At 42.0% G+C, this 18,244-nt stretch overlaps 1 protein-coding gene across 1 annotated transcript in view; it reads right to left on the bottom strand.

Moving 5' to 3' along the window:
* AGBL1 (ATP/GTP binding protein like 1) overlaps window positions 1–18,244 on the bottom strand; it is a gene marked incomplete at its 5' end in the record, with an annotated part of 203,599 nt that overhangs the window by 144,600 nt on the left and 40,755 nt on the right. The window contains one exon of the mRNA XM_031055887.1: window positions 15,410–15,590. Within this exon, the coding sequence (XP_030911747.1) occupies window positions 15,410–15,590 (181 nt within the window). The remainder of the gene's footprint in view (window positions 1–15,409; window positions 15,591–18,244) is intronic.

The following is an 18,244-nucleotide window of genomic DNA, read 5'->3' as shown; positions in this document are numbered from 1 at the left end:
CTGGAAAGAATCTAATTTTCAGTACATTCCTTGTTACCAAAAATCCTAACACAATTTATAGACTGTAATTATAAACCAGACAGTGAAACATGAAGAAACTGAAGACAACAGCTGTTCTCCAATTCAGAGCTAAGAATACATTATCAGTCCCAAAAAGCAATTACAGCCTACAGGACCTTTAAACCAGAAAAAAAGGTAAAAATCAAAGTCAAAGGCTGAGTTTCACTATCCAGCCTGAGATGCCAGTCCATCATTTGTGCCTGTAAGCTATTGACAGATTGCTCCATCAGGTTACAAGATACTGACATCATTTGTCTGTTACTGAAATGCAGCTGAAACATTCAAATATAATAAAGTGACACCTCCACATCATGTTGGAAGGCAAGCAAGAAACAGCTATCAACCAAAATTAGTGCTCCAAGGGAGGGAACAGCACAAGTGTTTGACACATCATCAAGGATTACTGCCCTATTTAACAAGATTCCTCTGATGACAGGTAATGACAAAAGTGATGGCTCATAGACTAGGCTATAGATTTTGCAGACCAAAGCAGAAGATGCCACATGGCCTTGCTCCTCCTCTGAAGGCAGTAGACAGGGCTCACACTTGCAAGGGTTGTCTGAGTTTAGAGAGAATTCAACATCCAGAACAGAATTACTTAAAAGGCGTCATAACTGGAGTAAACAGTAATCTTTAAAATATCTGAAAAGATATCTTGTCATAGCTGCTCTGGATTTTATTTAATTGTTGTGGGGGTTTTTTTTCCACTTATTTTGTGTTGAGAATGCACAATGAAAGCAGAATACACTACAGCATTCTACCAGTGCTCACTGCAGTGAGCTAAAGGATCATGGAGAGATGCATGGAGGGTATAGAGATGCTTTTCTTCACTCTATTGTTTCTTATGACCTCTTACATTAAATGAAACTGGAATTTAGAATTCCTCCCTGCTTTGCTTGTTCGTCTTTTCTCCCAGCTTAACCTTTCTTTTTCAGCCCTACCCTTAGGATTTCTTACCCCTGGCTATGCCATTCCAAGCACTTCTTTTCTCTGTACTCAGCCCGGTCTGCCTCACTGTGACTTCAGCCGTAGGAGTTAGCAAAATTGGCTGCTTTGATTAGAAATGTGTGAGTGGAAGGCAGATAATAGCCTGGTTCTTTACACCTGATCTCCCAGTGAGGGGTCATGGACAGGGGTCAACAGCTGAAATAAGTGTCTCATCACATGAAGAGTTTGTGAAGGAAAATCTGCACTGTCAAATGAAGTGGAGCACAGCAGCACTGGAAGCTGGAGGGCCCTGACTTCTCTATATATTTGGGTTGGTTTGTGTTTAGCAAATTTTATTCTAGGAAGGAGCTTCCAGGAACTGTAGAACCTGAAGTCCTGCACTGAACTGCGGAACAGAGGCAGCTGAGGGACTGGAAACTCCATCCTCCCAGAGATGGATTTGCCACAGGGGCAAGAGAAGCTGTAAGCACCCACCCTTTCTCCAAGGCTGTGCTCTCATTCCTGCAAGCAGGCTGCAGGAATAATCTGGAAGCAAAGGGATTTCCTTAAGCCAGTTCACTGATGGGCTCTGATTAAATTATCTCCAGGCTAATTAATTTGTTGATTGACACTTGTAACATGAAGACCATCCCAGATAATTTGACACTGGCCATTGGTGAATCATCAAGTTAAAGCCTTTACTTTAAATGTGACTGCTATGAATGAAATGTCACATAGTGACATTTGATATTTTGCACCAATTACTACTGTGCATGTGGGCACATAAGCACCATTTAAGCAGAGTCAGACTCAGGCTTTTAGGAGCTCAGGGATCAAAAGAGACAGACTACTTGTCTAGGTTTATAGACTACATAGCTATTGAGAGTCCATTAATCATGTAGAGGAAAGAAAGCCATTACGGCTAATGAAAAAGAGAGATGGGCTCAAGGAGGTTGAAATGGACAGGTGCCAGTTGTGCCACACAACCTTTGGTGCTCCTGAACAGACATTGGTGCATGTATCAATCTGAAATGAATTTTAAAAAATAAAGAGCTTCTGTTGGGTTAAATGTGACACAGAGAGAAGAAGTCTGAGATCAAGTCACACACTTTCCAACAGTGGGAGACAGAGCTGTGAAAGTTTGCTCCATTACTGTTTGACTTGAATGGCCAAAACAAGTAGGAAGTGTCCTACAGACCAGGTTCCTGTGTCAGGTGTGTTGAGGGTCAAAGCTCTGTTCCTTCCCTCCAGACTCTTTTATCGCCTTTACTTTTTAAACAGCACTTGTACCACTTTGCCTCTGCTTCCCATGTCTCATACATGTAGGAAATTACAGATCCAGATTTTCATTCCACTGCATTTCAGGCTCAAACTACCAAACAGAGGTGAAAGGGAGAAAGAGAGGAAAGACGCAAAGTCTGGAGATGTATCAGGGCACAGAACCATCAGGGCTTCCAGTTGAAAACATGGTGCTAAACAGGCTTCCTTTAGAGAAAACTTTGATATTTAGAACTAAACTTGGTGGTGTTTTGAAACCTTTTGTCTTCATGACTTTTGAGACAACTGTTGAAAAAGGTTTATTCTTGACAAAGATGTAAAACCGGGTACTTCGGAAGTTTCAACAGAAAAAGACTTTAAAATTCTCAGCTCAAGACTCAGAGGCTATTATGCCCATGAGAACATGCACTTCCAGCTTTCTTATTTTCTCTTTTGAGCACACCATTGACCCTACCTACAGCTTCCCCCAGCTGTTTGTGTAGCTGCCTCTTGTTTTGGAGAGTGTGCTGAGAGGAAGCCAGCATGATGGATAACAGGAGTCCTTTGACATACCATGTCATTTATCACATAACAGCCTCAATCCTGCTAAGGTGGCCTTCTCCATATGTCACTGTCAGCTTCTGTGCCACCTCAATGCATCAAAAAGAAAAGTTTGAATATGAAGCACTGTAATTCCTAAGTCACAGCTCATTGCAGCTTTCCAGACATGAAGAACCATTCTGTCTATCTGCCAGCTTGTTTGTTTAATTTTCACTGTCTCACATATGTGAGAAATTAAGTCTTCAGTGTGGAAGAAAACCAGAAAAAGTCAGAGGTCTAGCAGAGGGAAGGAAGATAAAGATCTCTAATTCCATCAGGAATCCAATGTGACATTTTGAAGTGGAAAAAGAAAAGGCAGCCTATGACCAATAGGTATTAGGGAATTAGTAAGAATTCTTCCTTCTTCCCACTCAAGGAAAGAGGTTCTCTAATGGGCTGAGAGGTTCTCTAATGGGCCTATGTGAATGTAGCAAGCTTAAAGCAATGCAGATAAGGTCCTGAACTTGGCTGCCTAATGGACATCCATCTCATATCTTCTGCCACTTGGAAGGTACAAAATGCACTGAAGGCTTCCAGGAAAGCATCTTGAGGTTATCCAGCAAGTCCTGCTTTGGGCTACTTCAATTAATCAGAACTCACCAGTGCAAGATTTCATTAAGTCAGTTCCCAGGGGACACCTGAGAACACAAGCAAGAGGAGGCTGGAACCTCTGCTCCTCTCTGTCCTGACACAAACCCAGGAGTCTCTGTGCAGTCTTGTGAGCTTGACCACAGATGGCAAAGGAAGCATGAGCCACCCACACTTTTCCAGGAGCCTGAAGGGATGTAGCCTGGCTCAGGTTAATTAAGTGTAATATCAAGTTTGGGCTGCCTGGAGCACTCACACCATATAACATATGGAGTTATCTTCCCCTCTCCATTGTGAAACAGTCAAGGCCATCATTCTTCATTTCTAGTTCAAAAACAGTCCTGCAACAGGGTAAGATCCCTTTTCTCAGCTTGCTCTAAGAAACCTCCCTCATCCTCCCCTGCTCATAGCCCAGTCTCTGCAGAGCACCCCCAGCGCCATCAGGGCATCCATGGCTCTCCAGATGAGTCCAGAACAGGCTCAGTTTTAGTTCCTTGAGCGACCCATGACTGAGCATAGCTCCCACACTGAGCCAGGCAAATTGCCCTACCACCCACCCTGTCTGTGAATCACCATTTAGAAAGTCTAAGTTACAACTTTCCTTTTCACATCCTTGTAGCAGCTTACAAAGCTTACATTCCTGGCCCAAATTGATATGAATCATAGACCCATTTCCCAGGTTAGATAAATTTGCATATTACTTCCAGTGATTCACAGACTCCCCCAGCATGAATGGTGTTAAACCCCAAGAATTAAGATGTTATTGTGGATCACAATAAGTGACTTAAAATATATGGTTTCCAACTTCCTCGGGTCATTGTCATATAGTCTTAACATATTTCCATTTGATGTAGTTTCCTTCCAAAAGGATCACAGGAAAGCTACAGCTTGAAAATTAATCAATTAACATTTATTTTGCTAAACCTTAATAGTATTACTAATATGAAGGAACTTAAACACAATTTTTTCCCAGGAACTGTTTACTGACAAAACCTCATCCTTCTGTGACATTCACATTGCTACTGTCCTTTCCCAACATCTACTTTTTCTTAGAGAACCACAGAAGGGATAATAAACTGAATCTTCTTTCAAAGCAGTATTTCCACTAGTCATGAGTCAGATGACTTAAAAGTTCCTATTTTTGGTGCAAATTTCAGTGTGCTGAAGATCTTTGAGCAGTTTAGCTTCAGCCCAAATAGCCTTCCATTTCTGTGTCAGCTTGGACATCTTCATCCTGTCTTGAATATTTGCAGTAGATGCTCTATATAGACATATTTAAAATGTGGAAAAATAAGAGCTATTGAGCCTTCAGAAAGCCTAAAGAAAGCATAAGAATGATAATTCAGCTAGGGGCAAGCCTTGGTCATTATTTGGGCCACTAGGCAATGGGGATGAATTATGGCTTGCCATGACAGTATCCTAAATAACTGTTAGCAGGAAATATTATCTTACATTACAGAAACAATTACAAGAGTTAACCATTTGGAAAAGGAAATCATGCTGCTGAAGAACTGCCATTCAGCCACCACAGCTCACATTCCTCAGATTAAAATAGAAATTTCAAATGGAAAAGAAGATAAATCAATCCAAGTTTATGTCCAAGTAATGCAACATGTTTTTAGGGTAGCACACACCAAAACATATGCATATTTGTGTTGCTGATTTGCACAAACCCATTCCCCTAGGATGAACATCATAATTGAAAATGAGATGGCCACTTAAATGCCTAAACCACAGATTGAGTAATTGTGCATGCACACACATATCTGTTTTTCAAGCACAACTGCATCCTTTCAGTCCTGGCAATCTGGATCAAAATGGTTTCTATTAACATTATATCTGCATTTACATGCATAGAATACTGTATCATTTGGACCTCAGTGTTTTTGGCAAACCTCAAAGCTAACTCCTTATTTAGGTTTCCATGAGGTTTAAGCAAGAATTAGCAATGACAGAGTCATACCTGCACCATAGCTAGTTTGTGGAGAATTAGATGTGTGCTCTTTGGGGACCAATCCATCTGAGACTGCATGTAAAATAATGTTTTCAGAGCTGCCACATGTGTTTCTCAGAGATTAATAAAATACTCAGGGAAAAACACAGAACAGAAGGGGGTTGATTGCACCTAAGTGATTTCTTCTCTGTGCTTTGCAACATCTGCTGCAGACCTGGTTGCCACAATTTCTACCCAATGGCCTGAAAGCAGAAACCCACAACATTCACAAAGCAATGGGTCCTTCAGTTAAAAAAGTCCAAAAGAGGGACAGTAAGCAACTCCTGAAAGTAGAGCAGGTGCTTTGTTATGGCACTTTGAGACCAAAGATATAACAAATAAACTTCTGTCATCAGTCCACATTGTCAGAACAGACACTCCTCAGTTAAAACACAGAGAGAGCTGTGAACACTGGCAAAGCCAGTTCATTAGAGAATGATCCACTCAAGGTGGACTCCAAAATTTTGTGGGATCTGCTGCTCCAGCTGGATCCCTACAATCCATGGGGCCTGATGGGATTCATCTGAAGATCTTCAAAGAGCTACTGATATTGGAAAACCCTTGTCAATGATTTTTGAGTAGTCTTGGGAATCCAGAGTTATTCCAGATGACTGAAAGCTGGCAAGCACTGTTCCAGTTTTCATGAAGGAGGATCCCAGAAATTACAGATCTGTCTGTGTCACAGGTCTGGATCAGATATCAGGAAAAAGTTCTTCACCCAGAGAGTGGCTGGGGACCAGAACAGGCTCCGCAGGGCAGAGGTCACAGCACCAGCCTGACAGAGTTCAAGAAGCCTTTGGACAATATTCTCTGGCACATGCTGTAACTCTTGGGGTGCCCTGTGCAGGGCCAGAAGCTGGACTTGATGATCCTTATGGGTCCCTTCCTACTTGGCATATTCTGTTATTCTGTGATAAATAACAGCCCTGAGCTGGGCTTTTGTTTTGATAAGAAATTGTGCAATGAAAAGATACACTTGATTTAAAGTATTTCTACTGTTTACAGCAACAGAACCTTTTTCTTAATATTCTCCTCTTTATTTACATTCCCAGCTGAATTACTGTTATGAGCCCAAAAACTCACAGCCATTGATATGGACACCATTTGATTTTTGAACAAGAAACATACTGGATGGGATTACATCCCATTTAAAGCTGTCTAAAGATAGACAGAGAAGTAGCACAGTTCAAGGGTGCCCTCACCTGCATGTCAGGGAAAGCAACAGAAATTATTGTGACTTCAAACACTTAGCTGTTCTCCACCTGAAATTCAGCATGTGCACAAGACCAGACAACAAAGCTATTCAAAAGCAAACTCTCTTTTGTGTAACATGCACGTTCTGGAAGGGAAAACAACTTTTCTCCCACTGTCTTTGGATCTCCACGTTCAGCCCCTACATGGGTTTACAGTAGGACATTTGACAGGTAAATCTGCAGCCTTTGGTTTGACAATTCCATGCAGATGGTTCAACCCACAAAGTGTCAGTTGCCTTTCCAGAGGTTTCAGTCTAACCCCTAAGACGTTATTTTTGTCATCTAAAAATATCCATGAGAAATATAGCTTAGTCCTAATCTCCCACAGCTCCTTCTACTTTGTATTCAGACCTTAAGTCACCTCTCTGCTGTCACAAATGTAGTCCAGACCTGCTTTGGCTAACATTTTATCCATCTAAACACAGAATTCACTGCTACTCAAACAAGGTGCTAGAGATTTCAATTATATAGACCAAGATCAATTAGAAAATTGGATGGGAGATCACCAATTTTTTTTTCACATCACTGGAGCAAGGACTTCAAGCCATGATAGAGCACTGTAGAAGTGACTGATTAGTGCAATAAACTACATGGCTACATAAAGCCTCTTTACCTGGTTCTTCTCATTTCTGAATGGTATTAAAATAGTTTATGAGTGTTCAGCTGCTTTGCACTTTATACCCTCTCCTGTGCCATAACTGTTAGAGGGAAGACAGAAAAAGCATCACTTTTTAAATCTTTGCCTTTTGTTTCTATGCTAATGACCTTTTGTTATCTAACAAACAATGAATACAGGAAATATTCCTCAAAAAGTAAGTTTTCATTAATATCATTCCTCTTACTGCTGGCAGAAGACACCACAGACCAGAGCTAGAACTGAGAACCAAACTTCTGCTTTAGGCAGTGCTCCATGAGAGCCAGGGTCCCTCTCCTTCAAAAACTGAGCCTATGAGCATTTTAGGAGAAAAATGGGGCAACAACAATCAGAGAAGAAAACTACTACTAGAGATGCTGTCATGGGATGCACCTGGAAAGAATTCTTGCACTCACACCTTGTTACTGCCTGGTAACTTAAGAAAAACCTCCCAATAAAACAACAAAACAGCATTACATGAAGATATTGATTTGATTATGGATTATTATGTGTGTATGTTTGGCAATAAATCCTTTTTCCTACTGACATTCCATGAAATATACATATATATATAGGCAGAGAATGTAGCAGCTCTTCTCCAACTGATGAGTCCTTAAGTCTTTGCTATTTGTGGCAGACAAACAAAAGCAATCAAAAAGGTGAATTAGGGCCTAGACTACATTGCTCACTCCCACTTCTCCTCTGTGTTCTGCTTCCCCAGACACTGAAGGATCCTATGAGATATAATGCAATATGTAACAATTTTACATAAGGACATATCCACTGGTGAAATTCGATAAACCAGTTCTAAAACACCATGGAAAAGTTTCTCACTTTTGCACAGCTCTGAATGTAGCATGATTTCCAAAGAATTTTACATCATAAATCACCCCTATTTCCATGCAGAAAAACACCAGCACAGTTACCTGAGAGTCCCAACCATATCAAGGTTATGGCTTCGTGGAGGTAGGATGTGTTCAAACACTGCTTTCAGAGGCATGCAGTGTGCACAGACCCAGGGTGCACCATCACTGGAGCCTTCTCCCTGCCAATGTCACCCCTTGCTTCTCTATTTCCTCCCCTCAGCTCAAACCTGAGCTGTACAACTCCAAGAGCCCTTCAGTTTTTCTACCCCTTCAAGACTCACAGCTCCTTTGCAGCATTAAAACTGTGCTGCACCTTTCCCAGCAGTGCTGCCCATTAAGCTGCAGAAAAAGTTTTGATTTCTCACCCTCTCATTGCAGTATTGACTCAATTTTCTGGTCTTTATTTTCTTGATGCTTCTGTGGGACATTCAGCTGGGTTTATGAAATTAGGATGGCGATTTGCTGAAACCATCGGAGCAAATTTTGCCCGTGTAATTACCCAATTGCATGTGCAATCACACAAGCCATGCGCACAGGTAAACAATTCAACTTCAGCTGGACCTCTGTAGGTACATTTTTGCACAGCAATTTTGAAAACATAAGCTCTCAAATGAAGCCTATTGTTGTAGATAAGGCTCTTCATCGCTTTTCTACAAACACCATTTCCACCTGCCAGTCTGTTTTCCCACCCCAAGGTCATTATACATCCCCTCTCCTATCACAGTACTTCACCAGCTTTTAATGCTGCATTTGAATAACAGATTCCAAAGAGAGGGAAGGGAAAAACTGAGAGAGAAATACATAAATAAATAAAAATGTTAAAGAACAACATTAGCCAAAACACAAAGCTAACCCAGTATAGAATTTTTAAAAAGCAAACTCATGGAAAATAAGCTTTACACTCGCAAAACTAAGCTCCTGATTTTCTTGTTCGTAAGCTTTCAAAAATTTCAGTGCATATTTCACAAAAAAATTACGGTTTTTAATACTTAAAAGGGCCAAATAGCAACATAAAATGAGAAATGTCACTTGGAACTCCAGGGATGTCCAGTTTTCATGGCGAAAGAAATACTGCCTGATTTATTACACAGGGTAATATATGAAGGTATATTACAAGAGACAATAACCTTCATTCCCAGGCAATTTCAGCTTTCCAGGTAGTGTGGATATTGCAGTAAAATACTGGACATTCTTCATTGCATCTATAAAAGTGAAGTTTTTACAATTTCATTTTGTGGACTTCTATTTTCCCATCCTATGAATAACAACTCCATCTCTGCATCTGGAGCTTCCAACAGGCTTTAACTCATGTAAACAGACTTGATCTTGAGATGGGTGGCCAAAAGATCCCCTTTACTTGTGATATTAGCTCAACTCCAAAATATTCAGCTTTGATATCAGTGTTTGATGTCTACCACATCAAACAAGGTACCTACAAGGTACCATCCAAGCTCAGCAGCAATGACATCTCAGTGTAAATTTGCTTATGCAGCCAGTTGGGCCAGGGTTTGCATATATGTCTGGAAATCCCAAGAAGGTATAGATTCCTGATTTTTAATACATTTCCCCAATTCCTGCCTTGATGATACTGAGGTATCCTTCATAAACTCTCATCAGGTGGTTGTGGCAGTCATTGCGGCAGGATGATTTCCCTCTGCCAGGATGCAATCCTGAGGAAGAGCTGCCACTACAAAGCTCAGAGCTCCATGAAGTGCCTTGTGCAGCCAGGGCTGAGATGCTGGATCGGGCTGCACTGCAGCCAAAAGCCCAGCATCCTTTTCATTCCCTCCAACCCCACTGCACAGCCTGTGGCACTAATGCACAGGCCTAACAAGGCACCAGCTGCTCCTTTCCTGTCTCTTTACAGAGCCCAGCACGGGCACAATTGTGATGGGAATAATATCCCACAAATGGGACTCAAATAAGCATAATAACAAACAAGAGGGATAATGACACACAATCAAGCTAACAAGAATTATAATATAATTCAATCATCTCATTAACTTTACTAAAAGCTAGCTTTGTACACCAGTCTCCTGGCTCCTGAAAATGTCTTCAAAGGAGTGCACACATCTGATTACCAACTCACATCATCAGTTAGGAAAACAGACACAAATGCAGAACAAAGGGATTCCTTTCTGAGCCTGTGGAACAACCTGTTCACATCTAACATTCATGCTAACTTGAAAATGCAAGGTAGAACCTATCCAAAATGAAATAGTTCCCAAGGCTAGAAGCTGAAGTGTTTAGTAGTCCAAGGCAGTAACATCTCTGAGCCCACACCCAATGATTTTTGTAGTAAGATTTCCAGGTGACCTTGCATGACCAGCATAAATTGTACAGGGAAGAGCACAGGGACACACACACAACTCATTGGGAACCTTCACTGTGTGAGAGCTCACAAAGACTGCACATGCTTTGGCAATTGGCAGCTGGGAGACTGATGAAACATGGAACAATGCCTTGGATCCTTCCAGGTTTTAATATGGCCATTAACTAATTAGATTTCACGACCATTTAGAAGACAGATGATATGGCAATCTCCATTCTATTAGCAAGAACAATATGGTACCTCCATGAGAAACCTGCTAACAGGACAACGAGGCCCAGAATTTAAACAAAAATTTACCTGCCAACAGGAGAATGAGGCCCCAGAATTCAAACAAACCCTAGATCCTGTCCACTCTTTTTAGTCAAACAGCAGCAGTTGTGATGCTCAGTTATTAGGCTGGACACTGGGACAAGCAGTTATAAGCAACAAATTGTGTTTACTCTCTGGGTCAAACTCCTGAAAGCACAGAGGGTATACTGAAGATAAAAGGAATTGCAGCAAAGCACCCAAAATTTTAGCTATACAGCTTCTGAGAAACAAAAGCACCAAGCAATAAAGCCAACTACTGACACAAGGCTGGTGCTGAGTCCCACAAGCAATGATATCACACAGGCTCCTGTTTTAGACGCTCAGGCACACTATAAATTAGGTGAGGGTGTTAAAACAACAGCTGGCTGCTAATTAGTCACAGCCCCCCTCAGCAGGGTATCAGCAAAGTGGCAGAGAACATCTCAAGTAAATTAAATTTTTAAAAATCCTACTGCAATCACTCCCCTGACAGACCCTTCCTTCATCTCCCCTCTCAGCTTTTTATTTATTGTAATTACTTTAGTAATAAGATTTGTTTCCTTGTTATTATATATATTACCATGCAGGGCAACAACAACAACAACAACAAAAAATAATAGCTGGGAAGAGTTATGGAGCTTATTTATCTCCTTGGCTGTTATTGGGCCGTTGGGTGGAGAGAGCAATGAGGAGGTGGGGGCCTGGGAAAAGCAGTAAATAGAAAAGAAAGCATATTCCTTGGGAGCAGAGACATATGGGGGCATATTTACGAAGGAGGAAACACTGACAATGAGTGAATAGAGCTAATAACTCAGGGGGCCCAGCAGCCCTGGCTGATAAAGGAAGGAATAAACAATCCTGCACTGGAAGTGCTGTCAGAAGGGAGAGTCCTGGGGTGCAGCTGTCTGCAGGGGGATGTTTATCACAGAAGGAGAGCCAAGGATGGGCTGTCACATCAGCACAGCACAAAGGGCCTTGGATGAAACTGGGGCACCTCCCACAGCAGAGAGGAAACTCAGACAAGTGTGTGGTGCAGGGCCAGACACCATTTCTGGTTGTTCCACCAAGGAACAATTCACAGAAATGAGAGCTAAGAAACACTGCAGCTCATATTTTATCTCGTGCTGTGCAGGCACTAGCCACATTTGGTACCCTAAGCTCTCAAATCCATCACTGCCCTCTCAGTGAAAGGCAACAGAAGCAACATCTGAGGCACCAAAGCAGCAAAGAGCTGTAAAAAATTCTGCCCACTTGAGGAAAATTAGCCCACACTTCATGTGCACGTCCCAGAGCCACCAAGTATCCCAGAACAGATAGTCACAGAATTTGCATCTTTGTCACCTCTGAGGTCTTGAGGAAAGCAGTGCACATGCTCTTGCCTTCTCACAATGTACATCTCAGAGCACAGCCAGTGTATGTGAGGGTTGAGTCTTTCACAATTTAAAAATGCTTTTTTTTCCCAGGCATGCTTTGCCTTTCACATATTCCTACCCAACTACTTTTGGCAAGATGGTGACAATTTAGGTGCAGAACTTCTGAAGAAAACGTGGGGACAGACTCATAGAAGCATCTGCCAAAGAGCAGCACACAACTCCTGTAGCACCTCTCTCCTAGAGAGAAATTCCATTAATTCAAAACCACTCCTTTCCCAGCCTTCTCACATCTCTGCTCTGTCCTTAGAGAAACAAACACATCATAGATTAACCAGTCTGGGGAGAGCCTTTGGAGTGTGTTTGCAGAGTGCATGGCACCAATTTAGAACTAAACTTCTCCTTCAACCCTCTGACCACAGAGAAGCAATAAAGAGAAGGAGGGATGTCTGCACTTGTACAGCTTTGTGTGACATCACCTCAAGATTTAGTCCTTAAGGATGCAGTTCTGCATCATAAACTGACTCCTCAGACCAGCCATTAGCTTTTTCCCCTATCCCTGATCCTTTCTGCCTCTTATTGCCCAGAGAACACAATGTGCCCATTCAGGAGAGTAAACATTAATACAAGGGAGAAAAAGGTTTTTTATACAAATAGTGTCTTTGGGTATAGAGGCAAATGTGGTGCTTCTCCTCCTCCTAAGATTGTCCTTCCAAACAGAAGGCTCCAAAGGTTAAGTGGGGACATGCTCCTTTTTTTTCCTTTGTACTATTTGAGGCTGTGCAGAGGAAAGCTGTTCTAGGGGGGATTTTAGTGGGCATTTCTCTCTCTTTATGTCAGTAATTATCAAACAACTGAAGCTTTTCTCTGATAGGCTTGAGGAGGTAATGAACAAAGCCCCTGAGTAAACAAGGAACAGACAGAGTAAATCAAAGGGGAGGGAGCATCAAGGGAGAGAGAAAACCCAGCACCTCACCTGCCTTACCCTGGAGATGCAAAGCTTACTCAGCCTGTGCTGGGGGAGGGCAGGTGCCAGAGAGAACAGGGTGTTTTTAAAACAGATAAAGAATGGTCCGTGGGTATATTCCAAAAGAAAAACCAGGATTTCCTCTACCTAGCTGCTACTATGGTTACCCCACGCCTTCGTAGAAATCATGTGGCTTCCAATAAATTTCCTTCATCTAAAAAAGACTCCTCAGCTCCCATCGCCACTCGTTGGTTCATTTTACAAAATTCATCAAGTTCTTGTCAATGAAAAGCCTCCTTGATTCAACAGGAGGGAAGAGTGAGAAAAGGGAAGCAGATGAAAATAAAAAGGAAACATTAAAATCAGGTAAAGGAAGAGGAAGATGATGCCAACTCTTACACACTCCCACAAGCTCTTACACACCAACACACACTCTTACATGCTACCAGTAAACCTGAGCCCCAGAACAAAAATATTTCATTTAATATAGGAGGAACCATGGCTACTAAAAAGCATACATATAGAGAAACAAGAAGAATATGGGAGGAGAGAGAATCCACAGGAGGATTCACAAGAGAGATGTATTTAATTTAAAGCATAAAGAAATTATTTATTCCCCTCCCCAGGCCTCATGATCAATAAAGGAGATGTGGTCAAGTCCCTGTTCTCCTGGTCCTATCCATTGAAGGTTTACTAAACTCTTCTTCATCACCAGATTTAACTACAGTTCAAGCTCATCTGCACCATGGAACACAAAACACACCTCCTGTGTGACACATACCCTTCATTCAGGTGTCATCAAGAGCCACATTCTCCCTCCTGAAGGTCCCTTCTCTGCTGTGCTGGTTCCTGACAGCTGGAGGAAAAGGTCAGCCATTCCCTCCAGTCCTGGATCTGATGGAAAATTTAACTAAGTGTAGTGAGAGAAAAAAAAATAAGGGGGAAAAGCCACAATTGTTTTTCCTGTTCCTTCTGTCTATGAGGATCAAGAAAGCATTTGGTGCCAACAGAGGCCTCAAACACCCTGGGGCAGTACCCAGCTATTCTGAACAGTGCTCCCAGACTTCTGGCAGACCCAGGCCCTGGGGAGCACAGCAGCCCAAAATCTGTGACTTCACAGACTAGAGACTGTCAGAGAAACCCAAGGCGCTCCCTGGTGAGCCTCTCACCCTAAACTCATCTGAGTTTGAAACCCAGCTTGATGCAGTTGTTGCTCAGGATTTGCTTTTCTGTTCCTGTAACACCCAATCATCACAGCCCATCCCCAAAGCATGTGTGGGACTGTAGCTTAAGAAAAGTTGTTCCTCTACACTTTGCTGTCTTCCAGTGCTTATTTAAGCCCATCTTTCAGCTTTGACATTTGTCATGTGCTCCTCTGCAATAAGCCAGGGGACACAGCTGTTGCAAACCCTCCAAGACCCCATCAGCAGGTCAAGACAGCAGCCACTGGTGGGATGTGATCATGATGTCCTGCCCTTGCACTGGGCAGGACCAACAGTCATTAACTCACTGCCACTCCACAAACACCCAAAGTGAACAAATTCCACCAAATTCCTCTGCAAACTGGAGAGAGAAGATTTGTTTTCCAGGAAAGGACAAGCCTACTTTAGCTTAGTGCCTTCTTCAAGGTTTCACATAACAATACTTATTTCAGCTCAAAATATTAGGAGCAGACTTGTACCTTTTCCAGTCATGTACAGGGAGAGGGAAGTTAGTGTGGGTGGATAGGGAGGGTAAAAGGCAAAGAATGCAAAAAGGAATCAATATTTTTCCAAGATCAGATTCAGCATCTCTTAGGAAACATGTGGGAAGGAAGATTGAAAAGAAGGTGGGAGAAGGAGGAAGGTTCACTATACAGAAATATTTCTGTGAAAATTCAAGGAATCCTTATTCATCCTCCTCCACCAGGTTATACAAAGCATTAATTACAGCCAGTTTTTCCCGAGCATATCTGCTTTGCAGCTGTATTCTGCCCTGCTGCTTTAGCAGAATGGAGAAACCTGCATTTGTCAGTAAAGATCCTGTTTCTCCAGCACAACTAACACTCCTTCCAGGGAACTGAGATCTTCTGACCACAGACAGTACAGAGCCACATGCACCTGACAAATGCAGGACAGCACACCAGGCCATGCCTTAGATCCACGTTTTCCATACAGGACTGATAACAGGATGAATAAAACACAGGGCAAAGTGAATTCTCCCAGCGCAAACATTGAAGATGAGACCTGCTGGGTGCACAGAGAAACCTCAGGGTAAGCACACATCACAACTCACTTGCCATTGATGACTCCATCAGGATTAAGCATGGGCACAATCTTGAAGATGAAACACTTCCTCAGGAGCTCAGCAATGGGATCACTGCTCACCAGGAACTCCAGGGTGCCCTTCATCACCCAGCTGGCATTGCTCTCCCCAGGGTGGACACGGGCTGTGAGGAACACGTAAGGACGGCTGCCTGCAAAAAGCAAAGCAAAAACACCCCCAAACTAAACAGGGCTTTTCTTTGAACAAGATCTTTGCCAGTGGATTTTATTCCTTTTGAATTTAAATAACAATCCAAAATGCAATCTAAGGAAAATACATCCCTAGACATTCCAGATATTTTCTCAGGGTGCTATTTATAAACTGATCACAGATTTGGTCCTCAGAACCAGCACAGAACCAATCTCCCTTTTTATTCTGTGATAACTTCTAGATATTTACATGTACCTTAGAAAGCATTCTGCAGGTGCATGTTACTGCCTCCAAACAGCTTTACCATACTTTCTAGCAATTATTGAAAGTTTGATCCCATCAAATTTCACTAAGGTTTAAAAGGCAGCAAGAAGTTATTTAATTGTCTAAGGTCCTGCTCCGCTTTCAGTATTTCACCATTAACAATTCAGAACTTTCTAAATATCTAAGTAGATTTGCCCACCCATAGGGGGCTCCAATGACATGCAAGCTGCCCGATCTCTGGAAATAATTTGTGTTGTAAGGTCAAAACCATAATTAATTGAACTAAACTGATATAATTAAAGAAAACGCACTAATATGTTCACCAGAGCTGCAGAGGTTGAGAACACAAACCCAACCATTATTTCATAACAATGCAACAAAAGCTAGAAATAACAATGCACATGGCTAAGGCAAGCTCTTGGTTTTGGTGGAAAGATTTCTTCACTTTTATATAAAATAGATGCTCACTCAGATTAGAAAGGCTGATTTTCTGAAGTTGCAACTAGAAGAGTTCATCTGTTTGTAGCACTACTTTCATGCATGGGAAACATAAGCTGTGGCAATTTGAGATAGGGGAGGGGATTTGGGGGGTTGCTTTTTTAAAAAAACCCAAAGAGTAAATCAAATTTTTGCTGAACAGTTCATTGATAATCTCTACTGAACCTATTTCAAAACAGACTCGCAACTTAACAGCAAAAGTTTCCTTGTTATCAGATATGTTATTTGCTGTTCCTGTGAAAAAGCCACTAAACACATTTGGTCTGGGTACAAGCCTCCAAAAACTCTCAGCACACATATGCTTAGAAAAGACCAAGTTTGACAGCAGATTCTTTGAAGATCCCATCTGTGCTGAGCACACTTCAGGGATGGGCCAAGGAAACGGGAGAAGGCAGAAGGAGACACCTGCCAGGCACAGAAAATAAAAGGAAAGGAGAAAGCAATTATCTGTCTTAAAATGATCCTTTTGTGAGCATTCACTATCACAAGTCAAGCTGACAGATTTATTCAGTGGAAAGCTTTATCTCTCAGGGCATCACAGCCATGCCAGGGCAGGTTTGTCCTGCTCCATCAGGACAGTCAGAGCTCAGGCTCTGTTCCCTTCATGGACTGAAGGCCCCCAGCTGACAGGACTGGGAGAGGCAACAGGACAGCATGCAGAACCAAAGGCATCAGCTGAGTGCCCTTGTAAACAAATGCTGAATTAGTACCTTGCATGCCTTTGTCCTTAGCTCCCAAAGCCATCCTTCTGTTTCCAAATGTGTTACAAATCATTAATCCTTCATAGTAAAACAGGGAGGTAGAACACCATCCCCAAAAATACAGAGGGTAATAAAGGATGTTTAGCTGTTTGTCTGACCAAGAAAAGGCTGTGTCAGAGCTGGGAATAGAGGTGAAATTTCTCATTTCACATTCAAACAAGGAATAAGCATTAATTTGTCTCCTTGCCTGTATATTCTGCATAGTATATACTTTGCAGCAAAATTTATTTACATCATACAGGGACAGACACAGATTTGGAAATAATCCCACATCCACACTTCCCTCTTAAGCAGTTGGTGGGCACTAGAAGAGTGAACTGCACTGCTAGCTCAAAGAGCTCATACAGAGCAATCATGTTCTGGTCCAGTAACGCAACTGGGGCTCTGTTTCTCAATAGCCACATATTAGATTTTTGTCATTCTTACACCTCACCATACTGGGAGGGGTTGGTACATTTTCATCAATGCATACATATGAATGCCTTAGGCACTTATGGATTGTCAAAGACTCCTTTAGCTCCTGCAGAGCCAGCCATTCTGATTTTTCCCCCAAAATTAGAAGACACTAGTTCTATTCTTCTCCAGCTAATTGTGCATTACCATCTACCTTAGTAATGCCTTATAATAGCAACAAGCAAAAGCCAGATTTCACAAAGACATCAGCTGCATTTTGCCATTTCCAAACATTTTCTCCTTTCTCCCATCACCATGATTTAGTGCTGTTTTGCAGGCTCATTGCTGAGCTAAACTTATGGGGCTGTGCAGTTATAGCTGGGAATGAGGCTCCTGAGGACTTCTAATGGACAACAGCTGTAAATAGCACAGAGCAAAATAAAATGTGCTCTCTTTTACAATTGATGAATACAGCTTTAACAACTCTTACCCCTTCTGGATAGTGATACAGAGTTCAGCTTCTTAAATGAGAGGTTCATTCCTCAGTCAAAATAAGAAAAATTTTAAAAAAAACCTCTAAGCAACAGCTTTCTCATGTCAGAAACCCAGGACAATTTGCCATAATTCTGCTAATTGCAATAGCATGGGGCTGGCAGAGATCTGACTTCTGCTGTTTCTCTCAAGGCTCATCAAAGTCAAGCTTGTCTTACTCAGACTCAGCGTTGGAAAAGCTCCTGGA

This window comes from Geospiza fortis, unplaced genomic scaffold (genome assembly GCF_000277835.1).
Source record: "Geospiza fortis unplaced genomic scaffold, GeoFor_1.0 scaffold171, whole genome shotgun sequence".
NCBI classification, from domain to species: domain Eukaryota; kingdom Metazoa; phylum Chordata; class Aves; order Passeriformes; family Thraupidae; genus Geospiza; species Geospiza fortis.
Note: the sequence above shows the minus strand (reverse complement) of the source record. Positions and strands in the feature narration are given on the sequence as shown.